The sequence below is a fragment of the Perognathus longimembris genome, chromosome 3, assembly GCF_023159225.1.
Source record: "Perognathus longimembris pacificus isolate PPM17 chromosome 3, ASM2315922v1, whole genome shotgun sequence".
NCBI lineage: Eukaryota > Metazoa > Chordata > Mammalia > Rodentia > Heteromyidae > Perognathus > Perognathus longimembris.
This window is the reverse complement of record NC_063163.1, coordinates 87,321,155-87,344,437: the sequence shown is the minus strand read 5'-3', so window position 1 is coordinate 87,344,437 and position 23,283 is coordinate 87,321,155. Positions and strand designations below refer to the sequence as shown.

At 53.3% G+C, this 23,283-nt stretch overlaps 1 protein-coding gene across 2 annotated transcripts in view; it reads right to left on the bottom strand.

Moving 5' to 3' along the window:
* Window positions 1–17,482, bottom strand: part of Hip1r (huntingtin interacting protein 1 related) — a 31,789-nt gene extending 14,307 nt beyond the window's left edge. For both annotated transcript variants that reach the window (XR_007210475.1, XM_048343041.1), the window contains exons 1-7: window positions 17,313–17,482; window positions 4,612–4,675; window positions 4,234–4,376; window positions 3,893–3,949; window positions 2,982–3,062; window positions 2,600–2,676; window positions 2,367–2,428 (exon numbers count right to left, since the gene is read on the bottom strand). Coding sequence is in view for 1 of the 2 variants with exons in the window: in XM_048343041.1 (XP_048198998.1) it covers window positions 2,367–2,428; window positions 2,600–2,676; window positions 2,982–3,062; window positions 3,893–3,949; window positions 4,234–4,376; window positions 4,612–4,675; window positions 17,313–17,405 (577 nt within the window). In the remaining variant the exon portion in view is untranslated. The remainder of the gene's footprint in view (window positions 1–2,366; window positions 2,429–2,599; window positions 2,677–2,981; window positions 3,063–3,892; window positions 3,950–4,233; window positions 4,377–4,611; window positions 4,676–17,312) is intronic.
* Between the last annotated feature and the right edge of the window lie 5,801 nt (window positions 17,483–23,283).

Genomic DNA, 23,283 nt, shown 5'->3' with positions numbered 1-23,283 from the left:
ACGTGTCCTTCACTGTGCTGCCTACACCACGAAAGCCCCAGGTGAGTGAGACTCAATTCCAAGCTCCCAGCCCCATGGGGTCCACCCTCAGATGGGCCAAGAGGCCACAGGGGACAACAAGGGACAAGGAACTCAGCTCAGCAGAGGTTTCCAGAAGCCTCCACCGTGGAGGGCCAGGGTGAAGCACTAGAGGGGCAGTGACGACAGGTCCATGCCATGGCCTCTATTCTGGTCTTACTCCTGTGGCCCAGGACAGCTATCGGCACTGAGAGGGTGATGGCTTTGTGTGAATGCCTTCTCTTAGACATGGGGACAGGGCTCATTCAAGTTTCAGCCCAGTGACCCTCACTTGCCCAAGGGCCCTGACAGTCAGGCCTGGTATCACAGCTGCTGGGATAAATGCAGGCCTGCCTCCACCCCGCCAGCCCTTCTCTGGAGCAGAGAACGACAGAGCAGGCAGCAAGCAGAGCGGGAGAGGGGCCAGGCCTGGCTGACCTTGCCTGGGGTGTGGGGATTTGGAAAGGTCGGTGTGACAGGGCAGAGCGAGGAGAGGGACGCGAAAGCCCACGGCCACCCTTGCCTTTTCTATGACGTGTTCCTTGTGGCGAGCACGCTGAGAGCACTGCTGTGGGCTTCAAACCCACAAATGGACACCAGTCCACAAGGCGCCTATTCTCAGCACTATGTTCTCCAGGCCTTTCCTGATTGTGGTGCTCTCTCCCCTCTGCTCCCCACAAGCAGCTGGTGCCCAGCAGCCGGCTCTCCCGGAGGCTAGGGTCTTTCTGCCCCTGAAACTGCCACTGTGTGGCTGGGGCCTCTGGAGGCTGTGCACCTGCCGCAACTGTGGTATTTTATTTTTTGCCCGTCCTGGGGCTTGAACTCATGGCCTGGGTGCTGTCCCTGAGCTTCTTTTGCACAAGGCTAGCACTCTACCACTTGAGCCACGAGGAATCAAACCCAGGGCTTCACGCATGCTAGGCAAGCACTCTACCGCTCAGGCACATTCCCAGCCTCTGTGGTGCCATTTTTGTGTCCCAGAGACACCATTATCACCAGGACTGAGGTCTGCAGGCTTCTACTTCCTTGTGGGGACCACTGCCTGCCCACAAGGCCTTCGGAGCCAAGAGCAGCCTGGAGTGGGAAGGCAGGGGTGGCTACTGCGTGGGATCTGTACTGCCAGGGGCGTAGCCATGGCTCGTCTCCAGGATGCAGCCATGCTGCTGGGCCACACTCTTGGGTCACGCGTTCCCCAATGGGAAGACGTGCCTGGGCACGGCCTCTTGGCCTTCGGAGCCTTCTTCTTGGTTGGGCTGAGTCTCAGAATCCAGACCCACGGTGCCCTGCCCTCCCTGGTTGCCCTTACACAGGCATTTGCTGTGGCCGGCTCTGGGGAGCACTGAGTCACCATGGCTGTTTTGGAGCTACACCCAGACTTCCTGTCCAATGGCTGCCAGTTCCTGGCTAGGAAGTCTGATGCGACTCAGGCTTTTTAGGCCACCCAGACTCACTCTCCTGGGAGCTAGAGATGCTCCAAGCCCAGGTCCCCTTAGCTTGACCCTTCATACTCATCTCCTCATGGATACAATAAAGAAATGTCTTCAGGGCATGTGGACATCGAGGCTGTGGTGAACACACACAGGGCTTGGGAGGCAAGCAGGCCTCTGCCCGGCACTAGAGGTGCCACAGGGCTCTGCACTGTCACCTCCTCCTGGCAGGGGTGGGCACCTAGCGGCAGCTGCATTAAGAATACTGGGGAAGGCTGGGAATGTGGCTTAGCGGTAGAGCGCTCGCCTAGCATGAATGAAGCCCTGGGTTTGATTCCTCAGCATGACATACACAGAAAAAGCCAGAAGTGGCACTGTGGCTCAAGTGGCAGAGTGCTAGCCTTGAACAAAAAGAAGCCAGGGACAGTGCCCAGGCCGTGAGTGTAAGCCCCAGGACTGGAAAAAAAAAGAATGCTGGGGATTTAGCGAGGCAACAGTGGCTCATACCTGTAATCCTAGCTACTTAGGAGGCTGAGATCTGAGGACTGTGGTTCAAAGCCAGCCCGGGCAGGCAAGTCTGGAAGACTCTTATCTCCAGTTAACCACCAGAAAACCAGAAGTGGTACTATGGCTCAAGTGGTAGAGCACTAACCTTGAGCTGAAGAGCTCAGGGACAGCGCCCAGGCCCAGACTGACAAAAAAAAAAGAAAAGAATATAGGGGAGAGGGAGGTGTCAGTGTAGAGGGCCTGCCTGGCATGCAAGACCCCATGTTTTCCATCCCTAGTGCCAAAACAAAAGCGGGCCTAGCCACTGAGGCCAACTGACCCCAGCTGGAGTGACACTGGGCCTCTGGGGCATGGGGGTGTAGGGGTGTCTCTCACCTGATTCTGAGAGCTTCAGCTCGCAGTCCATGTAGTCAAACATCTCCACGGTGAGCTGGAAGCTACAAGGGCAGGGGCAGGGGTGAGCACAGGGCATGCCTGCCCCAGTGCCCTACACCCAGCACTGTGCCCTTCACCCTGGGCTGTTCTCCAGGGACCATGGCCACGCCTGACACCCCAGCCCCTTGAGGGGGTGTGGGGAGGGGAGGAGCAGGAATGAGGGCCGCACGCACATGTTGTTGACGTCAGTCCCAGCCGCCTTCTCCAGCACATCATCGGTCACCTCCAGACCAGCAGGAAACTGCGGGTGCTACAGAGAAAGCAGGGCTGCAGCTGCGCTGGCCACCGCACTGCAGGCCCCATCCCTGCACCTGACAGACCTGTCCTAGCTCTCAACAGAGGGAGCTGCTAGGGAGGCCCTCCAAGGCCCCAGCTCCCTGGCCAAGGCGGCAGAGGGCCTGCTGAGGGATCAGGAGCAGTGGACACAGTCTCTAGAGTAGGTGACCCACCTCCCACCCACAGAAACCACAAGTTATCTGGGTCTCATGTCATGCTGGCCTCCCCTCAAGTCCCCCGCCCCCCACCCACATGGTGTCTCTGAGAGAAGGGAGCTACCTTGAGGTGGAAGGAGATTTTGGTCAACAGCAGCTTGGTATAGACGTTCACCAGCTGGCCATAGCGGTCATGCAGGTGTCCCTATGGGGAGCACAGGCAGGTGAGGGCTACCTGAGCGTGAGCACTGAGTAGGACAGAGACGCGGGGCGGAAGGGAGCAAGAAGCGAGTGCCAGGCTCCTCCACTAGCCATTTTACTCAATAAACAAACATTTCCTGCTGGCCTCCCCTAGTCTCTCCTTTTTTGGCAGTGCCAGGAACTGAACCCTGGGCCTTATGCATGCCAGGCAAGGGCTGTTACACTTGAGCCTCAACCCCAGGTCTGCTGCCCCCTCCCCCAAACTGTGCTCCTGGCTGTTCTTGCCAGAGAAATTCTGGTGAGAAGGGAGCTCTGCCCAGGACAACAGGACAGTCTGGCTTACAAACCCACTGGGGGTGGATGGGGAGACACCCCAAGGCGCTGGTTCCCCCCCAGCCACTCCTGTAGACACCCTGGCCAGCAGCCATGCTAGCCATGCTGTGGCTGCATCAGGCACCTCCCTCCCTCCCAGGGACAGTGAGGAAGGCGGTGGTAGGGCCCTTGGCCTCCCTCTGGTCTGCTCCAGGGGCTCCACCCTGGCTAAGTACATCAGCAGCCCTCAGAGAAGTAGGCCCAAGGCCCTTTTTTCACCCCACGCCCCCGACTCCAGAGGATCTTGGAGTGGACTCAGACTCGGGCTCCCCAGGGCCCTCAGACTAGGGAGTCTGCTTCTCCCACTGCAGCACAGATACAGCACTCCAAAGAGACCTCAAGCAGGGGACCAGCATGCCCAGACTCTGCCCTCCACTCAGCCCTATTTGCTCACACGGGCTCTGATCACCAGGCAGGGCCTCGCCCGGACCCTGGAGGCTGCCTGCTGCTTTTCACACCTACCCACAGGTCACCAATCTCCCGGACATTGCTCCGATATCGCTGACAGTCATGCAGCACCTGCAGTGTGGGGGGAGGGGGGTCCTGAGAACTGTCCCCCACCTCCCCCCCATCCACAGCAGTGGGGGAGGGGGGCCCCTGAGAACTGCCCCCACCCCCGTTCACAGCAGCAGGGGGAGGGGAGCTCCTGAGAACTGCCTCCAGCCCTGGCCCACAGCTCAGGACTGACAAGGACAGAGCTGTACAGACCACTCTTCCACCTCCCATAGGCACCATAGCAGCAGTGAGGCCCAGGGTGGGGTCAGTCTGCTGCCCCAAGACTGGGGATGGCAATGGCTACTCACATTGGGGTGCCCATCTCGGAGGACCTTGTGGAGGACGTGGCAGAACTTCCAGCTAAGGATGGAGCTGCTGGGCAGCGGCAGGCCGATGGCGTAGGACCAGAAGGTGAAGGCCCCCCTCTCATGGTGAGTGCCCAGGATGATGCCTTCCAGGGTTAAGGGCAAGGGCAAGATACAGAGACAGAAGTTGAGGGAGGTCAGGTACTGGGAAACAGCTAAATCCTGGGTGCAGGACCATGGCCTCTTGCTTGGGCCCATCCTCCCCTCCACCCCAGGGGACTGGGGCTAGGGCAAGGCAAAGGGTGAGGTTATGTTCTGATGCTGCTACTCCCTTAACCACCCCCCCATCCCACCCCCATCTCCTGGGGGTCACAAGGATACGGCGGGCATGCTTCTCCTTCACGGGGACCTCCTGGCTGTTGATGGCTTTGCTGATGCTGATAGCCTGTGGGGACGAAGAAGCAGGGTCAGAGTCCTGCCTCTACTGGGCGGCCAGCAGCCCCCAGAAACCAGGCCCTGTGTCCTGCCTGCCATGTGGCCAGCCTTGCTCTGCTGGGTGTGTCCTGACCCTGCTCCCCACTAGCTAGGACAGCCCCTGTGAACCCACAGTAAGAGAGCCTGCCCAGTACCCAGCCATCATTACCCGGGGACCTGACAGAAGGCAGCTACACACTCGACCAAAGCCAGCCCAGGTTCCCAGGCCCCACCCACCCTGGCCAGCATGCACTGGACTGTCACCAGCCCACTGTGCCAGCGGCTCTGCTGTGGGCGGGAGGACAGGGCAGGCTGACACACAGGGGGCACTGGCTTCCCCGGCGGGCTGAGGAACCACACCAGGCGGGTCACCCGGGAACCTGTACCACAGGCCAGTCCAGGCTGAGCAGCTGGGCCTGAGTGACCATGGCACATTCTTTCTCCATTCCTCCCACGGCCACCATGCTCTCCCGGCTCCAGCATCTGGGCAGTAGCATCTGAGATCCCATGTGCCTAGTCAGTTCTGCTGTGGACAGCAGGCACCCTCTCAGCAGGGTCTCAGCTGAGAGGAGCACATAGGGCAGGGCCAAGCGGCTCTTTCAGGTTAGACACACAGGTCTAAGTGCTGCCAGTACTGGAGACCGGCAATTTCTGAGCTGTCCCCAATCCAGTGAGAAGCGCTGACCCCTTTCATACAAGGGCCCATTGTGGCAGCTTACTGGGAAGTGGGGAGCCTGCCCCCTGCTGTTCTAGGGGGAAACAGGTGCTGGCTTCCCTTATGCACCAAGCCCGGGCCGGCCCTACAGAGGCTGCCTCCACCTGCTCGCTCCTGCGTGCTGAGCCTGTGCCCCACGGCCTCCACCCCTGCACCCACAGCCATGTGGAAGCCGTGAGATACTAATGAGTCCTGGGGTGACACTGTCCCCACTGAGGGACAATCTGCCTGCTGTTGTGGCCAGGAGAGGTGCCGGTTCAGCCACACCCTCCCGAAGGCCACTTGGGTTGGTTATAATGGTGGTTATAATGGTGTCTGTCCTAGTAAGAGCAGAGCCAGGTCTGCTGCCTCCATGTCCCATGTCCTTAGTGATGAGGGCCCAGGGCCAGGCAGGGGTGGCCTGTGCTGCCCCCAGCAGCCAGGCAAGCTCATAAGGCTGGAGGATCCTGTCTCTGGAGTACGTAACCCCAGCTGTCCTGACACCTGAGCCGGCTGCAGTGACAGCTGCCACCTGGTCAGGAAGGCTCCCAGGGGAAGGGTGCAGCTGCCTACACAGGCCCAGGAGGAGAAGGGAGGGGCCTTGATGGTGCCCTGCCTCTCCTCCTGCCACACGGTGGACACACCCAGAAGGTGGGGGCCAAGCCAACCCTATCTGCTTTCCTAGCGCTCTGGATGCCACTGCAGCCCCTCATGCCTGGCCTGGGCCCCAGAGCCGAGGCTCCCTCTGCCCTGTTTAGATCTGATGTGTGATTCTCCATGTACAATGTCAGTGTCATGCAGACAGCCGTCCTGCCCGAGTGGACGCTGCTGCCCCTCGCCCGCCACACGCCTGGCACACAGGAGACCTGCAAAAGCAGGCCAGTCCGTGCAGGCACAGCCAGGGTCTGTCTTCAACGGGCCCCGGCTGCCCATCCCCACCATGCTGGCCACAGGCAGGACATGTCGCCAGCCCTCACAGTGGGCACTAGCTGGTCCCCGGGAACACAGGCCTGTTGTGTCAGGAGGGCAGATGTGTGGAGCCGCTGGGCACAGCACAAGGAGGCCCAGTGCTTGCACAGTAGGGGTCTGTGGCCCTGGATGGGCAGCAGCAGCTCTGGCCCCATGCCCCCTCCCCTGGCGGGAAGCGGCCAGGTCACTCAAGTGGGGCCACGGGGCATCTCAGGGGTGGTGCCTTGCCTGCTCTGGGGTGAAGTCCTAGAGGTCTGATTTGAGCGACACCAGGTTCTGGGTCCCTGGGCTCTCAGTATGCCCTCCTCAGGTCTGCCCCTGGCCTGGCTTGTGAAGGTCCTCCCCTCACCTGGCCACGGCCCCTTGTGGCTGGCAGACACGTTAGGTGACCCCCAGGGAAATACAGATCACAGCCTGGAGCTAGGAATAGAAAACTCAGAGCTGGGGAAGGGCCATTAGGACAGTGGCAACTGTTGGGGGTCCCCTGCTCTGCTTATCAGCACCCCAACTCCTAACTCAGGGATGCAGACCCAGGAACTCTTGAGTGGCCAGGGCAGTGGGAGAGATGTCCTTGGGGATCCTCATGGCAGGGTATGGCACGGGAACGTGCTTATAGAGTAGCACCCCACTTCTGCACAAAGCAGAAAGGCAGGGCCAGGGGACAGCTCTGCAGAGCAGGTGCAAAAGTGAGGGTACTGAGGCAGCTCTGACACCTCAGAGGAAGTTGGGGGTCCTGAGAAAGGGGGCCACAGAGGGGGCATGGGGTCCTCCCCCTGCTCTCTCCCAAGGCACAGCCCCCCAATGCAACCTCTTCTCCGCCACCTAGGGCAGGCCACAGAAGGTGAGGAGGAAGCTCGAGGAAGGGTAAGCCGCACCCGACACTTGGAGCCCCCGGCATTGCCAGGACTGTGATGCGCACTGTGGCCTCCAGCGGACCCTGTCCTCTCAGGCACCTGGGCCTATGGTGAGGATGTGGACCCCATTCCCATTGTGTGGACAAAGATGGTCAATGCATGTGCAAGTGCACAGGCACTGCCTCGCAAGGGGACCCAGTTTAGGAGGCACAGGAAGGAGGAAGCAGACTCCGGTTTGAGCCACTAGTAACATGGGGTACGGACAGGGAGGCGGGTGGAGCCAGCAGACCCATCACCCCCACTCTTTTGGGCCTCCCCTGCTTGGATGCCCTCAGGATGGCTTCTGTCACCCAGTCAGGGTAGTCCTTGAGCTTCCCCACTGTGAAGAAGGATGAGAAAACCCAGGTGTCTCCCAGCCTGGGCTGGGTGCAGCCCGGTTGTGGAACACGAGCCCAGAATTCAGAATACATCAGGCCCTAGCTCCACCCCCAGTCCTGCAAAAATGACAAAACCCAGAGACCCAGCTCTACAGAAGGGTCTCCCCCAGCTGCTCCGCCAGGGTGCCCACCTCACACAGTGAGGTGTCGGGAGCCAAACTTGCAGCTAAATTCTTCCTGACCTCTGGCTGTGTTTTCAAGGACGTGCAAGGACATGGCTTAATGGAAAATCGGAAATGCTTTACTATGTCTGCCATGAGTCCATTCTTTTTTTTTTTTTTTTTTGGCCAGTCCTGGGCCTTGGACTCAGGGCCTGAGCACCATCCCTGGCTTCTTCCTGCTCAAGGCTAGCACTCTGCCACCTGAGCCACAGCTTCCCTTCTTGCCATTTTCCATATATGTGGTGCTGAGGAATCGAACCAAGAGCTTCATGTGTAGGAGGCAAGCACTCTTGCCACTAGGCCATATTCCCAGCCCCATTAGTCCATTCTTTATGTTAACCAACCTCATCCTGTCTAGCTACCATCAGGTATTGCTCTGGGGTCAATTCTTATGTTAACCAACCTCATCCTGTCTTAGCTATGTCGGGTATTGCTAACTCCAAGCTTTTTTGTGTTCTGGAATTTTAAGCCTATGCTATTTCCTGGTTTTCAAACTGCATACAACCTGGAAGTTAAGAATAAACCTGGCTGCAGTCTTGAGTTACAATCTTAAATTGCAGACCTCCCGAACCCCATACTTCGACTCTTGTCTTTTTTCTCTTGTCTTGTATTTTTCCTTTACTTTAATCCTCGCTCCCACCCCCACCCCCACCCCCATTCAGGATTCCCTTTTCGCTGCCGGCTGGCTCTGGCAGTGAGGCAGCTTCTGCTTAATCTCTTCCTTCCTCTCCTCTCCCCTGCCCTTTATTTTGGTGCCAGTACTGCAGTGTGAACTCAGGGCACTCCACCACTTGAGCTATGCCCTCACTATCCACATTTTGCTGGTAAACTGGAGATAAAGAGTCTTGAGGATCTGTCTGCCTAGGCTGGCTATGAACTACAAGCCTTAGATCTCAGCCTCCCAAATAAGTTAGGATTACAGGCGTGAGTCACTGATCCTGGTTCCTGTTTAATTTCAGCTATCCTGTCCCCACCTCCACTGCCTTGAACAAACAGGCAGTCCTCCATGTCCATAAGTGTAAGAATATGAAATAAGCAGGTAGCTTGAGGGTGTGCGTAGGTTCTATGCAATACCACATCATTTTCTATGGGGACTTGAGTATGTGTGGATTTTGGCATCTTCAGGGAGTCTGGAACTAACCCCTGCAGAGACTGAACCCAGGGAAGACTGCTCATCTTCCTCTTCATGGCCCACACCAATGCCTAGGCTGTCGATAAATCTTTACTGGACAAATGCAAGAAGGAACACTTGAATGCACAAAAGCTCTTTCAAACACAGGCACTGGGTAACTTCAAGGCAGTGTCTCTTTCTCCAGCTAATAATTTAACCACTAGAGTTGAACAGTTAAGTGACTATAAAATAACTTCTATTTTTAAAGTCACCCTGAAGTGAATCAACTTAAGCCTCCTTGTTCTGTCATTGCAAGGCCACAGAGCGGCACTTGGCAGGGGCAGAATCGTTCTTCAAGGAGCCAGGACATTGGGGATTGGCAGAGTGAGGGTTATTTTGCCCTGTATTTCCAAAGACTTGCTTGAAGACAGAGCACTCTCATTCAAACACTCCTGCCGCCTCAAAGGCCATTGATGAAGGCAAACACAGGATTTCTGTAGTGAGCGGCTAGGCTGGGGCCGCATGCAAAGCAGGAAGGGGCCCACAGCCGGATCCTGACAACAGACAGGAAATCAGGGCAGCGAGGGTCCCGGCCCACTGGACCGCATCTCTCTTCATGCCAGTCCCCACCCTGTCAGTCTGAACCTGGCGATCACTCCACTGTTCAGGAAATGCCAGTGCTGCCCATGGAAGCTCGTGGGAGAACCTGTCCCAGGGAGGCTGCTGACAGATCCACAGCCCCACCCATAACCTGGAAGGGCAGGATGTGAAACAAGGAAGACGTGGCCCTGAGTCACATGTGCTGGCTCAGAAGGGACAGGGAGCCAGCCAGGCAGTTTCATCATCACAGACCTGCCAGTCCCGCAGCCAGGGGACCGAGTTACTCCCAGGCAGATGAGCCTACTGTAGTTCAGGCTTGTGTTTATTTTAGCCAGAGCAAAACAGTCCAGCCTGAACTGTCTTCTCCACCCACACACTCACCCCTGTGTGGAGTTGGGAACTTCCCAGTCCGGGACAAGGGCATGATGGCACTGGCCTCTGAGGAGGCCCACCCTGGACAAGGCACGCCAGCCCCACCTGAGGGTCTCGGGAGCATGTGGACAAGCTGAGGACCACATCCACCCACATCTTCCTGTCCTGCAAGGTGGCTGCCATGTGCCGGGAGGCAGGACACAGTGCAGTGCCATTGGGCCATTGGGAAGCACAGGCTTAGGCAGAGAAGGGCAGACAGTGTCACAAACAAGGTGAAGTTCAAGGCAGAAAATGGCCAGACCCACCAGCACAGCACAGCACAGCACAGCTGGCAAGAGCGGCTCCACACAGGCTGGCGGGGCGTCTCAGGTTAGCCGGCTGGGTTTCCCTGTCCCCAGCCAAGCAGGCCCTGGACTGGGGTTTCCACTCAGAGCTGCGGGGACCCACTGCTGGCATCGAGTAGCCTGCTGGGTCAGTGGATACTTCATCGGCACTCTCCTCCCCACTCAAGAGGGGCAATTCTGCAGGATGTCCCAGGCTGCCTCCACATGCCCTACCCCCCTCATGTCCCTTGGACAAGGTCACCTGGAGGCCTTCCAACCTTTGTCAGGCTGCACCTGCCATGGCTGAGCCGGGGGAGGAGAGGCTGATGTGCCCTCCAGAGCCACTCCAAAACTGTAGGCCAGGCCAACACAGACAGGCTCCAGCCCTCAGGGCCTTCATGGGCCCCACAACAGCAGTCCTACTAAAGGAAGTTGGGGGGCTCCAGCTACCCACCATGTGGATCAGAGTTGTCCCCAAACTATGAACCTCTGTGTAGGGGTGTTTGTGTGCATGCACATGTGTATGCACACACTGCTACTGGAGCTTTGACTCAGAGCCTCTTTCACTGGGTTCCAGGCTGGTGAGTTACCACTTGAGCGCACCTATAGTCTGGCCCTTTGCTAGTTAACTGCAGATGGAGTCTAGGGGAATTTTCTGCCTGAGCTGACTTTGAACTGCAATCCTCAGATCTCAGCCTCCTGAGCAGCTAGGATGACAGGTGTGAGCCACAGTGCCTGGCTGGAGGATGCTTTTCATTACTGTCATGCCTATCATGCTAGGCATCAAGCTTGAGGGCTTTCACCTGTCAGGTAAGAGCTCTATCACTGAACCACACACCCCAGCCTGTCCTTGCCCGTTGTCTGATCATGCTCAAATCTGCCCACCTCAACAGCGGTGGAATTGGGCAGACTGGGCAGAGGGACCAATGTGAGCAAATAGGGCAGTACAAAGGTTTGGCACTTTCAAAAGCAGAAACTCAGAGTAAATTCCAAAACTCCAGTCCTGTGGTTCTGTAGTTAGTAATGTCTATGAGACATCCTACTTGGAAAAGTTCGAAACTAGACCAGTGCCAGGAGCTCTGGTCCTAACCAAGTGGCTTCCACAGCAGATGCCTAAACAGTGACATTTAAAAGCTCCCCAGAGGGGCTGGGAATATGGCCTAGTGGCAAAAGTGCTCGCCTCATATACATGAAGCCCTGGGTTTGATTCTCCAGCACCACATATATAGAAAATGGCCAGAAGTGGCGCTGTGGTTCAAGTGGCAGAGTGGTAGCCTTGAGCAAAAAGAAGCCAGGGACAGTGCTCAGGCCCTGAGTCCAAGCCCCAGGACTGGCCAAAAGAAAAGAAAATAAAAACTCCCCCAGAGCTTCTATCACAGGTATTTTCCAGAAGCCACCACAGCGTGTGCAACTGACAGTCATTTCATAAACTTGTAGACAAGGAAGATATAAAATATTCATAACTTTTACATGGCTTAAGTGCCAAAAGGGTCACAATGTACAAGTAAAAGAAACTTCACCCAGCTCCATTCACTTTTCCTAGAGGCCAAGAGACCTAAAATTGTACCTGCAGCTCCTCTTCTGGCTGGGGCCAGAAGTGGGGACTCATGGACAAATAGTAATCTCTTTGTTTTGTTTTCTTTTCTTGCCAGTCCTGGGGCTTGAACTCAGGGCCTGAGCACTGTCCCTGGCTTCTTTTTGCTCAAAGCTAGCACTCTACCACTTGAGCCACAGCGCCACTTCTGGCTTTTCCTATATATGTGGTGCTGTGGAATCGAACCCAGGGCTTCATGTATACAAGGCAAGTACTCCACCACTAGACTATATTCCCAACCCCCAAATGGTAATCTCTACAAGATTTCTTTCCCTCAGGAGGCTGCCTGGGAGATGCGTGGCTGACCAGGAAAACTAGACTCTGAACACGATTATCCTTCCCCTTCTTCCGGGCTCACCAGGGCTGGCCCAGCCCTGCGCTGGCTTTCAGACCCCAGAGGAAGCCTCTCCCTCTATCCTTTTATCGTGGGTGGCAAACTGTGGCCCAGGGAGGCACGCCCACAGGGTTCTTGGCACCATGTGCTTCAAGGATGGCTTTCCTTTCCACTGGATGTCTGGGATCAAGCCTCAGATTCTGGACCTTTGTGGAGAGGAGACCGGGAGAATAGCTGCCCAACGATTTCTGAAACGCTACCATATTCTAGGCACTGAGCTACACATTTTACATTCAGTTCAGACCAGTTGTCCACAGCTGCTGTAACAAACTATCTTAAAACTTAAAGCAGGGCTGGGATGCAGATCAATGGCAAAGCACTTATCTAACAAGTGCAACGTCCTGGGTTTGATCCCCAGTACCAAAAGAGAAAAGGCAGTATATATGTACACATATGTATACATATACGCACATATACATACATATATAATGTTTGGGGTAACAAGTATGACAAAAAAAAGTATTCACTATCTTAAATATGTAACTGTAACCCCTCTGTACATCATCTTGACAATAAAAAAAAAAGAATATAGCCAGACATCATGGCACACTCCTGTCATCCTCATAATCCTGATACATGAGAGGCAGAGGCAGGAGGGGCCTAAATTTGAGGCCAGCGTGGGCTACCTGGTGAGTATGAACCTACATAGTAGGACTCTACTTCCAAATAATATATATACACACACATGCATATACGTATGTATATAATATATACATGTATATAATATACATACATATATTTCCAATTCAATACAGGCCCAGCCTGTACTAGCAGAGTGTCACATTTCACATTTTCAGGGACTTTAGGAAAGAGTGTGAAAGGATAATTGATACAATTTGAACAAAATTTGTTCATAGTCGAGGGTATCCATGCTAATCTCTAGCTTTCAGTACTGTATAACAATTAATGTTAATGGGAGTTAATGGGAAGGCTGGGTCAAGAGTCTGTAGGAAGAATTTGTGTTATTTGCAGCAATCTGCCAGTTGCTAGCATTTTTTTTTTTTTTGCAAGCCTAAGATTATTTGAATGTGAAAACTTTGAAGAAAGAGCAGGTCAGTGTGAGGGGCCAGGTGGGCTGGGGCAGATGAGGGGATGGAAGCATGACACTGATCGAGACACACACAATTCATAGACTGACATGTGGAACTGAAACCCCTTTGTATAATCATTTAAGGGTACTTTTAGAATAAATTTTAAAAGAAAAGAAGAAAAAAAAAACGTAAAGCAAGAGGGATGTCGGGATGGAAAAACTGGGAGAAAGTGAACAAAAGAAGTGAGCTCATGGGCTGGGGATACGGCCTAGTGGCAAGAGTGCCTACCTCATATACATGAGGCCCTGGGTTCGATTCCCCAGCACCACATACACAGAAAATGGCCAGAAGTGGCGCTGTGGCTCAAGTGGCAGAGTGCTAGCCTTGAGCAAAAAGAAGCCAGGGACAGTGCTCAGGCCCTGAGTCCAAGCCCCAGGACTGGCCAAAAAAAAAAAAAAAAAGAAATGTGCTCATGCTGGGATGTAGCTCAGTTGCATAGCACTTGCCTAGCAAGTGCAATGTCCTGGGTTCGATCCCTAGTACCAAAATAAAAAAAAGACAAAAAGAAATGTACTCATTACACTCGACTTATGTAACTGTAACCCCTTTGTATATCACCTTTACAATAACAATTTTAAAAAGTATATAAAAACCCACAAAAACAAAACAATACAAATTTATCTTCCGACAGTTCTGGAGGTACAAAGCCTGGAACTGGGCCTTGCAGGTGCCATTTCTTTCCTCAGGTTCTAGAGGACAACATAGTCTGAGCTGCTGGCTTCTTTCTCCACCTTCCCAGCCTCCCAATGGCCAGCGAACTGCCTTACACCTGCCCTTTTCTCCTGCTTCTCTCCATTTAAAGATCAAGACGCATTGAACTCAATCCAACTTGTGGAATTGAAACCTCTTTGTACAACTACTTAAAATAAAAATTAACAAAAATAAACAGGATAAAAAGACTTGGTGGGGGTTTGGAATGTGGCTTATCAGTAGACTGCTTGCCTAGCATGAACGAAGCCCTGGGTCTGATTCCTCAGCACCACATAAGCAGAAAAAGCTGGAAGTGGTGCTGTGGCTCAAGAGGTAGAGTATTAGCCTTGAGCAAAAAGAAGCCAGGGACAGTGCTCAGGCCCTGAGTCCAAGCCTCAGGACTGGCAAAAAAAAAAAAAAAAAGACTTTATTATTACATTGGCCCACCTGACACCCATCCCAGGCTAACCCCCAAGTCCAAGATCCGCTGATGAGCAACTTCATTCCATCTGTGTCAAGTAATGTACCATTGGTTCCGGGAATTAAGAGTGTGGACATTCTTGCAGGGCCATTACTCAACCTGCTGCACAATGTCATATATCTTAAAGCAGAATATAACTATCCTTATTTCTTACAGAAGAGGAAACAGAAGAATCAGGAATTAAGCAACCTGCCCGGGAATTCAAGATCTGTGTAGAAGTTCCTCCCATAAAGCCACACCATTTTTGTATAATGATAAAGGCAACCCTGGGGTGTAGGGAAGGGAAGGAAGGAGGTAGGGAAAGAAGGAAAGGGGAAAAAGAGGGAGAGAGGGGGAGGGTAGGATTCCTCTGCTTTGAAAAGGTGATCAAGTCTCTTTATCACCACAGGGTCTGAAGTCATAGAAAGAACAGCCTAGCTTTTGGGCTGCTCTGCTGGGCTCACGCACTCAGCCGCTGCCAGAAGAAAGGGCACCTGCCATCTCTCATCCCCTAGAGATGCAAAACAGGGTGTGTCCTGGCAGAAAGCAAGGAGGAAGGGTCTGATCTCTCCCTCCTGATGCAGGAGTCCAGGCTGCTGAGGATCTGAGTTCTGGTCAGCCCAGCTGAGCTCAATGTCGGCCAGGCAGTGTGCTCCAAAGGGATGGGCTGTGCTATTTTCTGTCCCAAAAGGACTCTGTGAAGTAGCAGCTGGGTTCTCCAGGCCTGTTCTACTGAGGGGCCTGGCTGCAACTAGATATTTCTGGGAATGATCTAATTAAATATTAACCACTTACAAAACCTCATTCTTACATACTTCAATAAGTCATAAGAAGACTAGCAAACCCAGACACTGGACCCAGACTCCATTTGGGGCTAAAAAAGGGGGGTAGGGGTTGAGGTGGGAGAGTCCTATGAAAGTGATCCTTTTAGTCCCTTTTAAAATCCCAATGACAAACACAAAACAAAACAACCCACTTTTTTTTTTTCCTGGTCAGTCGTGTAGGGCTTCAACTCTGGGCCTGGGTGCTGTCCCTGAGCTCTTCAGCTCAAAGCTAGCATGCTATCACTTGAGCCACAGCCCCATTTCCGGTTTTCTGGTGCTTTAATTGGAGATAGAAGTCTCATGGACTTTCCTGCCTGTGCTGGCTTTGAACCATGATCTCAGCCTCCTGAGTAGCTAGGGTTTTAGGTGTGCTCTACTATGCCGAGCACTGGGCAAAACAACCCACTTTCTTGCTTACAAACAATGACTAAAACACTAAAACGCATGGCATGGTCCTATGTCAGAGACTCTCTCCTGACAGTAGGGAAGGTTGCCCTTGACTCAGAATCCTTCAAGTCAGATCAATGACCATGGCCCTTTAACTCCCAGCTCCACCGTGCAGCAGAGAGAGCTCTTTATCTCCACTGGCAAAACATACAAACCAAAATCTAAAATAAATAAATAAATAAATAAAAATCAGTGAATGAACAAAGTTCGTGACAACACCCCAGTCACCCACTGAATGTCTCTCCCTGCCGTCTGCAGGTTCCTGGAGCAACTAAGTGTGTACATTAACTACTTTAAATTAAATGCTACCCTTGTTTTTATGACGGGCTAACCAGGCTGAACCAGATGAAGGCAATTACAAGGATCAATCCGTCATGTGCGGCCAGGTTGGTTCCTGCGCTTGGCACACAAGCGGGGAGCCGGGGGTTCCAGTGTTTGTTGTTAGTCACAAGCGCCAAGGTGACAAGGTCTCCCGGTGCAATTTCAAAATGAAGGCCGCGGCGGGCGACCGGTGCTAACTTGCGAGGACGAACCGCACGAGTGCGGAAGGAAGGACCTGGCCCCGCAGCCACAAACGCAAACATCACCAGCCAGCCGCGGGCAGAAGTGAGACTTGACTTTTTGGAAAGTCAAAAACCAGAAGCCATTTCTGTCCGGGTTGACTGGGGTTGGCAAATAAACCACCCCCTTCCCCGCCGCGCGGCCCCTCCCCAGGCCAGGAGAACAGAACGCCTCGGCCGGTCAGATGGGGCGGAGGAGGGCCGAGGCGGCGGCCGGGCTCCGCGCGGGTCCCCGGCGCCGGGCGCACCGCACGCACTCCCGCGCCTCGCCGTCAATGTTCCGAGCCCCCTTTCCTTTCGGGACGCGCGGGCTCCGGGAGCGGCGCCGGCGCGTGGGTGCAGGAAGGAGCCCGGGAAGTCTCGTCTGTCGGGCGCCGGTTTAACGAGGGGGTGGCAGCCGGTTTAGACGAGGCCCCCGCGCGGGCAAACAAGTCTGGCGACATACGTGAAACTTTTCTCCCAGCAGATAATGAGACATTGTGGACAGCTCACAGGGGGAGGAAGCGAGGGGTTTCCTCGAAGGAAACGCTCGTCTTCCCCGGGCATCTTCCGGGGGCATCTGGTTGGGGGGGCGGGGTGGCAGAGACCCCCGAGCGGCCCAGGGCCTGGCCCGGAATCCGGTCCCGGACGTAGGCCCGGCGCACCTGGGCCCCAGACGCACCTGGGCCCGGGCGCATCTGGATCCGCCGCTCCGCTCTCGGTCCCTTCGGCACTCTCCGGCGCACCTCGTTCCCGGTCCCCTCGGCTCGGGGGGCACCGAGCTCCGGGCCTTCCCGGTTCCGGCTGTGCCCCGCCGCCTCCCCACGGTTCCATCCCAGCCCCGGCTTCCTGAGGCGGCGCGCGCGGCGCGGCTTCCGGTTCACCTGCGCCGGCGCTCGGGCCGCGGGGCGCGGCGCGCACAGGCCGGGCAACCCCCCGGTCCGCCGCTCGCCACCGCCCGCCGCCGCCCCGGCCCTGGGCCGCACGCCAGGGACCCTGCGGCGCCCGCCGACTCCGCGCCCGCCCGCCGCCCGCAGCCCGCGCTCGCCTGGGTCTTGTCGAACTGCTCGCGCTCGGCCTCGAGGCTGTGGCCCGGCCGGCGGCTCAGCACCCGCGCCGGCACGTTCTTGATGCTGTTCATCCCGCCGCCGCCCGCGCCGGCCCCGCGCGGCTCTGAGCGTCACCGCGCAGCCCGATCCTAGGCACCGCCGGGGCCGCTCCGCGCGCGGGGAGGAGCCGCCGCCCCGCCCGCCGGCCCGTCCATCACGGAGCGGGGGCGGGGACAGGCCGCGGCCACGCCCCCGACCAGCCCCGCCCCCGGCGGCGCCGGTCCGCCCCAGGGCTCCGGCCACGCCCCTGCCCCCCCTGCCCTACTCCCGTACTGTACCACCCCAAGCCCAGCCCGACCCCGCTTTACCTCCCCCAGGACTCCCGCAACACCGCCAACGCAGCACCGCTCCTCCATACCCCAGGCCCTGTAGCCCGGACCAAACGAACCCACCAGATCTGCCCCCCCCCCCATCCCGCCACACCTCTAGCTTGACAAGAAAAACCCAAAAGAGTCGGATGACGGACCGACTCTTTGGGGACGCAGGTTGATCCTGTCCCCGCCCACAACCCAAACCCAAGCTCACTTAAGTCCATCAGCAGGCAGCCTGTGAAAAATTGTAGCAAATTGGGCCTCCAGGCGTCTGGACTTACCTTTCTCTTTATAGTGTTATTTTAGTGTGACAAAATGCAGTTTAGCTCCCTTCCTGAGCATGTGTAAGGACCTGCAGCTGGAATGACCACCACATCTCCAGGAGGGCAGGGGCAGCCCCGGCTTGGGAGGGGACTTCAGGACCCTGCACAACCTCAGAGCAGTGAGGGTCACCACTGCCCACAGAGAAGATGCCAAGGTCGCATCTACGGCTTGCATTCTAAATTATTAGCCATAAGACTAAGTGAAAAAGTTTAAAGCCCAAAGGTCTCCCCAGATATAAGTCCCAGGTGGTTCTAAAGACTCCTTGGAACACCTGATCTTTTGCTCCCCTCTACGCTCTTAAACTGAGGCCCTTTCACTGCCATTACTGATCCCTCAGAGCTAACAGAACATCTGAAAGTTGTGGTGGTCGAGGCTCTCCTTCCTCTCCACTACAAAGAGAGATTAAGGCTGAGTTCTCTAATTCCAATCACTGAAAAGCTTCGTTGTCACTGTAACAATAGAATTAGGAAAATAGCTGATATTCACTGAACGCTTATTTGCCAGGTATGTAGTTAAATCCTTTACCTCTATTATCTCGTCTCCTCAACAATTTTGTCAATAGCCAGGGCCAAACAAAACCCACACAAAGGAGCTTGTTTGCCCTGTGCCAGCTGTTTCTCAGACTTCTTTTCTCACAGTGGAAAAAAGCAGTCACCCTGTGGCCTTCACATGGACAGAAGCCCAACACCCTCTGAACATCTGTCTGCCAGTGACAACATCAACAACCATCACCCTCTGTTCTTCCTTGTGCTCAGCATCCAGTTGGACAGTATCTCACCTAATCCTCATTCAATAGTTGCTGGTAATTTTGTAGAATCAGGCTCATGAGGTTAAGAGGACACCCAGGATGCAATGCCAGATGTGCCCAAGTCAGAGGCCATGCCGGTCCACAGCTGTTCACAAGTGGCTGATGATTCTTATAAATGTACTGCCATGGGCTGGCCTTTGGAGACCCAAAGCACTTGGTTAATACATCTCTAATAACTATAATGTATCTGCACACAGATGAAATTTTTTTTTTTTGTCAGTCCTGGGGCTTGAACTCTGGGCCTGGGCGCTGTCCCTGAGCTCTTCATCTCAAGTCTAGTGCTCTATCACTTTGAGCCACAGTACCACTACTGGTTTTCCAGTGCTTAATTTTAGGAGATAAGAGTTTCATGAAGGGCTGGGAATGTGGCTTAGCGGTAGAAGCCCTGAGTTCCATTCCTCAGCACCACATAAACAGAAAGAGCCAGAAGTGGCACTGTGGCTCAAGTGGTAGAGTGCTTGAGCAAAAAGAAGCCAGGGGCAGTGCTAAGGCTCTGAGTCCCAAGCCCCAGGACTGGCAAAAAAAAAAAAAAAAAAAAAGTCTCATGGCCTTTCCTGCCCAGGCTGGCTTTGAACCATGATCCTTGGATCTCAGCCTCTTGAGTAGCTAGGTAGGATTATAGGTATGGGCCACCATGCCCAGCAAGAGATGTTAAGGTGCTGGAAAGCAAGGTGGTGTTATATGCTCAGTACTTAGCAGGGCCCCGTGCATACAGCCATGTCCAATAAAAGAAGGGCTAAAAGAAAAAAACAAAAATACCCTAGCACACTTCAGCATATGTTTCTGAGTGTTCTGGAAAGACTAGGATGAAAACTCCCCCCCTGTAAGTGCTAAAATTCATCTCCCAGTGGGAGGCCTGGTCTACAACTGACTCTGTCACCATTCAGCTGAGATTCTCCACATGGTCAGAATCAGGGTTTCTTTTTTTTTTTTTTTTCCAAATTTTCATTATCAAACTGATGTACAGAGAGGTTACAGTTTCATACGTTAGGCATTGGATACATTTCTTGTACTGTTTGTTACCTTGTCCCTCATACACCCCTCCCCTCTCCCCCTGACCCTTTCCTCCCCTGAGGTGTTCAGTTCACTTACACCAAACAGTTTTGCAAGTACAGGGTTTTTTTATTGGGTATAACAAAGACAACACATCTGTGATACAAATTAAACCTCCTTTTTTTCAGGAAGACAAACTATAGGGTTCACTAAAGGATGTGAGCCACAATACTTATGCTGTCTGACACCCAGCATGGCCCAGCCTCTCTCCAGCTTCTTGCCCTATCCTGGTCCATCAAATCTGTGTCATATTCCTTTCCACCTCAGGGCCTTTGCACACGATGTTACTCTTATCTGGAATTCCCTTCCTTTTATGCCTGGTTATCATCTACTCCTTTCTGGGCTCTTGGTTTAGTTTCTTTAGGGAACCCTTTCCTGAACCCCTTGGCCTTCATGATGCTTCCTTCCCAGGCTTTTACGTTTGTTTTTTTTTTTTGGTGTTTTTTTTGCCAGTCCTGGGCCTTGGACTCAGGGCCTGAGCACTGACCCTGGCTTCCTTTTGCTCAAGGCTAGCACTCTGACACTTGAGCCACAGTGCCACTTCTGGCCGTTTTCTGTATGTGTGGTGCTGGGGAATCGAACCCAGGGCCTCATGTATACAAGGCAAGCTCTCTTGCCACTAGGCCATATCCCCAGCCCAGGCTTTTACGTTTGAAGGTGTGTGTCCCCCGCCAGAATGTAAGTGAGCACTACACTCACCATGTGCCTCTGGCGGCCAGCAAGGCACCATGTATACTCACTGTGACTGTTTCACTGGATTTGCTAAGTGTGCTCTGGGGCCAGAAGACAGAGCCCTCCTTCACAGAACTGATTGTGGTGTATTTTTCTTTTCTTTCCCCTTGTGGGGGAGGGGACAGTAGTGGGGTTTGAACTCAGGATCTCTTGATTGCTAGGCAGATGCTCTACTGCTGAGCCAGGTCCCCAGCCTGATGTGTGCTGTACCTTTATTTAACAGAGCTCAGAGCATCCTGGGTTTAGCCTGCTTTCCATCTGTGGTCCTGACAAATGTGTCTTGCTTGTCTCTTGATCTGATTTTACTTGCTGCTCTCTAGCACCCAGAAAGAAACTAAGATCATTCTGCTGGAGGCCCAGGGAGGAGCCTGGCTTCCAGCAATGTGTCCTAACCAGATCACAACAGATACTCAAGGTCACCACCTAGCTACAGGTGTCATCAGAGGGAGGACCATGAGTCAGGGACAGAAGAAAACTAGGGATCATTAGCCACAGTCCCATCCTGGCCTCACTCCAGCCTCTCACTCCTATACAATCTATTGGCATTGTGGGGTGAAACTATTTTTTACTGGCTACAGATTATATTTATTCTGACTTTTTTTTCTTTGTGGGTATTTCTATTTCTGTTCAAAAAAATATGTTCACAAGTTCTAAAAATATTCTTCCATTACTCTTTTCCAATGCTGAGATTATTCCTGTCAGGCAAACTTTAGCATACTCTTGCTACACTGATATTATGATGATGGTTGCTCAAGCCTGTAATCCTAGCTATTCAAGAGGCTGAAAACTGAGGATCACGGCTTGAAGCCAGCCCGGGCAGGAAAGTCTGAAATTCTCATCTCCAATAAACTACTCAGAAAAAGCTGGAAGTGGAGCTGTGGCTCAAGTGGTAGAGTGCTAGCCTTGAGCACAAAAGTTTAGGGACAGTAACCAGGCCCCGTGTTCAAACCCCAGGACCAGAAGAAAAAAAAAAAAAGACAATGAAGCTGGATACTAGTGGCTCCTATCTGTAATCCTAACTACTCAGGAGCCTGAAAACTGAGGGTTGTGGTTCAAAGCCAGTCTGGCAGGAAAATCCCTGAGACTTTTTTCCCCCCTCTTTTTTTCTTGTCTGTTGTGGGTCTTGAACTCAGGGCCTGGGCACTGTCCCTGAGCTTTTTCATTCAAGACTAGCTCTTTACCACTTTGAGCTACAGTACCACTTCCAGTTTCTTTGGTGATTAATTAAAGATGAGTCTCATGGATTTTCCTGCCTGGGCTGTCGTTTGAAATGTGATCCTTGGATCTCAGCCTCCTGAGTAGCTAGGTGTGAGCCACCAGAATCTGGCTCCCGAGATTCTTATCTCCAATTAACTATCAAAAAGTCAGAAATAGAGTAGTGGTTGAAGTGGTAGAATGTTAGCCTTGAGCAAAAAAGCCAAGAAAGAGCAAAAGAACCTGAGTTCAAGCCCCACTACACACACACACACACACACACACACACACACACACACACACACACACACACACACACAAAGGAACAAATCCTACAATCTATCTTAAAATCTCAACATGTTACCTTGCTCATATAGTTACATAATTTGGGATAAACTAATAAGGTTACAATTGGCCATTACAGGTAGTCATAGAATTGTAATCCCATAAAACTAGTTAGCCATAAAATACTTTTTAATTATATTCAGGGTGCTGGGAATATGGCCGAGTGGTAAAGTGCTTGCCTCCTATACATGAAGCCCTGGGTTTGATTCCTCAGCACCACATACACAGAAAAAAGCTGGAAGTGGCGCTGTGGCTCAAGAGGTAGAGTGCTAGCCTTGAGCAAAAAGAAGCCAGGGACAGTGCTCAGGCCCTGAGTCCACACCCCAGGACTGACAACAAAAACAAAAACAAATATTTATTAATTACATTCAGATTTGTTAGTTCCCTGAGGTCTGCCTACTTAGCATTTCCTCAGTGTTCCCTTTCCACTAAGCCACTCCAGCACATGGAGAAAGGGAGATGGTAAATGCAGTGTTTGGGTTCCTGAGATTGACCTTGAGCCTCTCGTGGGACATGTTCAGTTTTCCTGCACGCAGCCTGGCTCAGCATCAACTATATCTTTCTCAGTCTGGCGCCGTACAACCAGCCTGAGGAGAAAGCAGGTATTTATAAAGAACACAGTGAAACCTCACCCAATTTCAGTTTTTAGCACCGTAATTAGAAAGGCTAACTGGGCGGCTTCCACCACTCAGGAAAACCATCTCAAGAAACATTGAAGCATTTAACAAAGGGGCATTTATGCAGCACAATAAAACTTTGATATCTGTAATGGTTAAAAAAATACCTTCCCATTCCCGAGGAAATTAACTCACCAGATTCCATTTAAAGAGACTAAACTTTCCTTATTTTATTCCTGTATAATAAAAAGAAACCGGGGCTGGGAATATGGCCTAGTGGCAGAGTGCTTGCCTCCTATACATGAAGCCCTGGGTTTGATTCCTCAGCACCACATATATAGAAAACGGCCAGAAGTGGCACTGTGGCTCAAGTGGTAGAGTGCTAGCCTTGAGCAAAAAGAAGCCAGGGACAGTGCTCAGGTCCTGAGTCCAAGGCCCAGGACTTGCCAAAAAAAAAAAAAAAAAAACTCCAACAATAACAAAAAAACTCTTTGTACAAAGAAAACAAAAAGAAAGAAAAGCATTT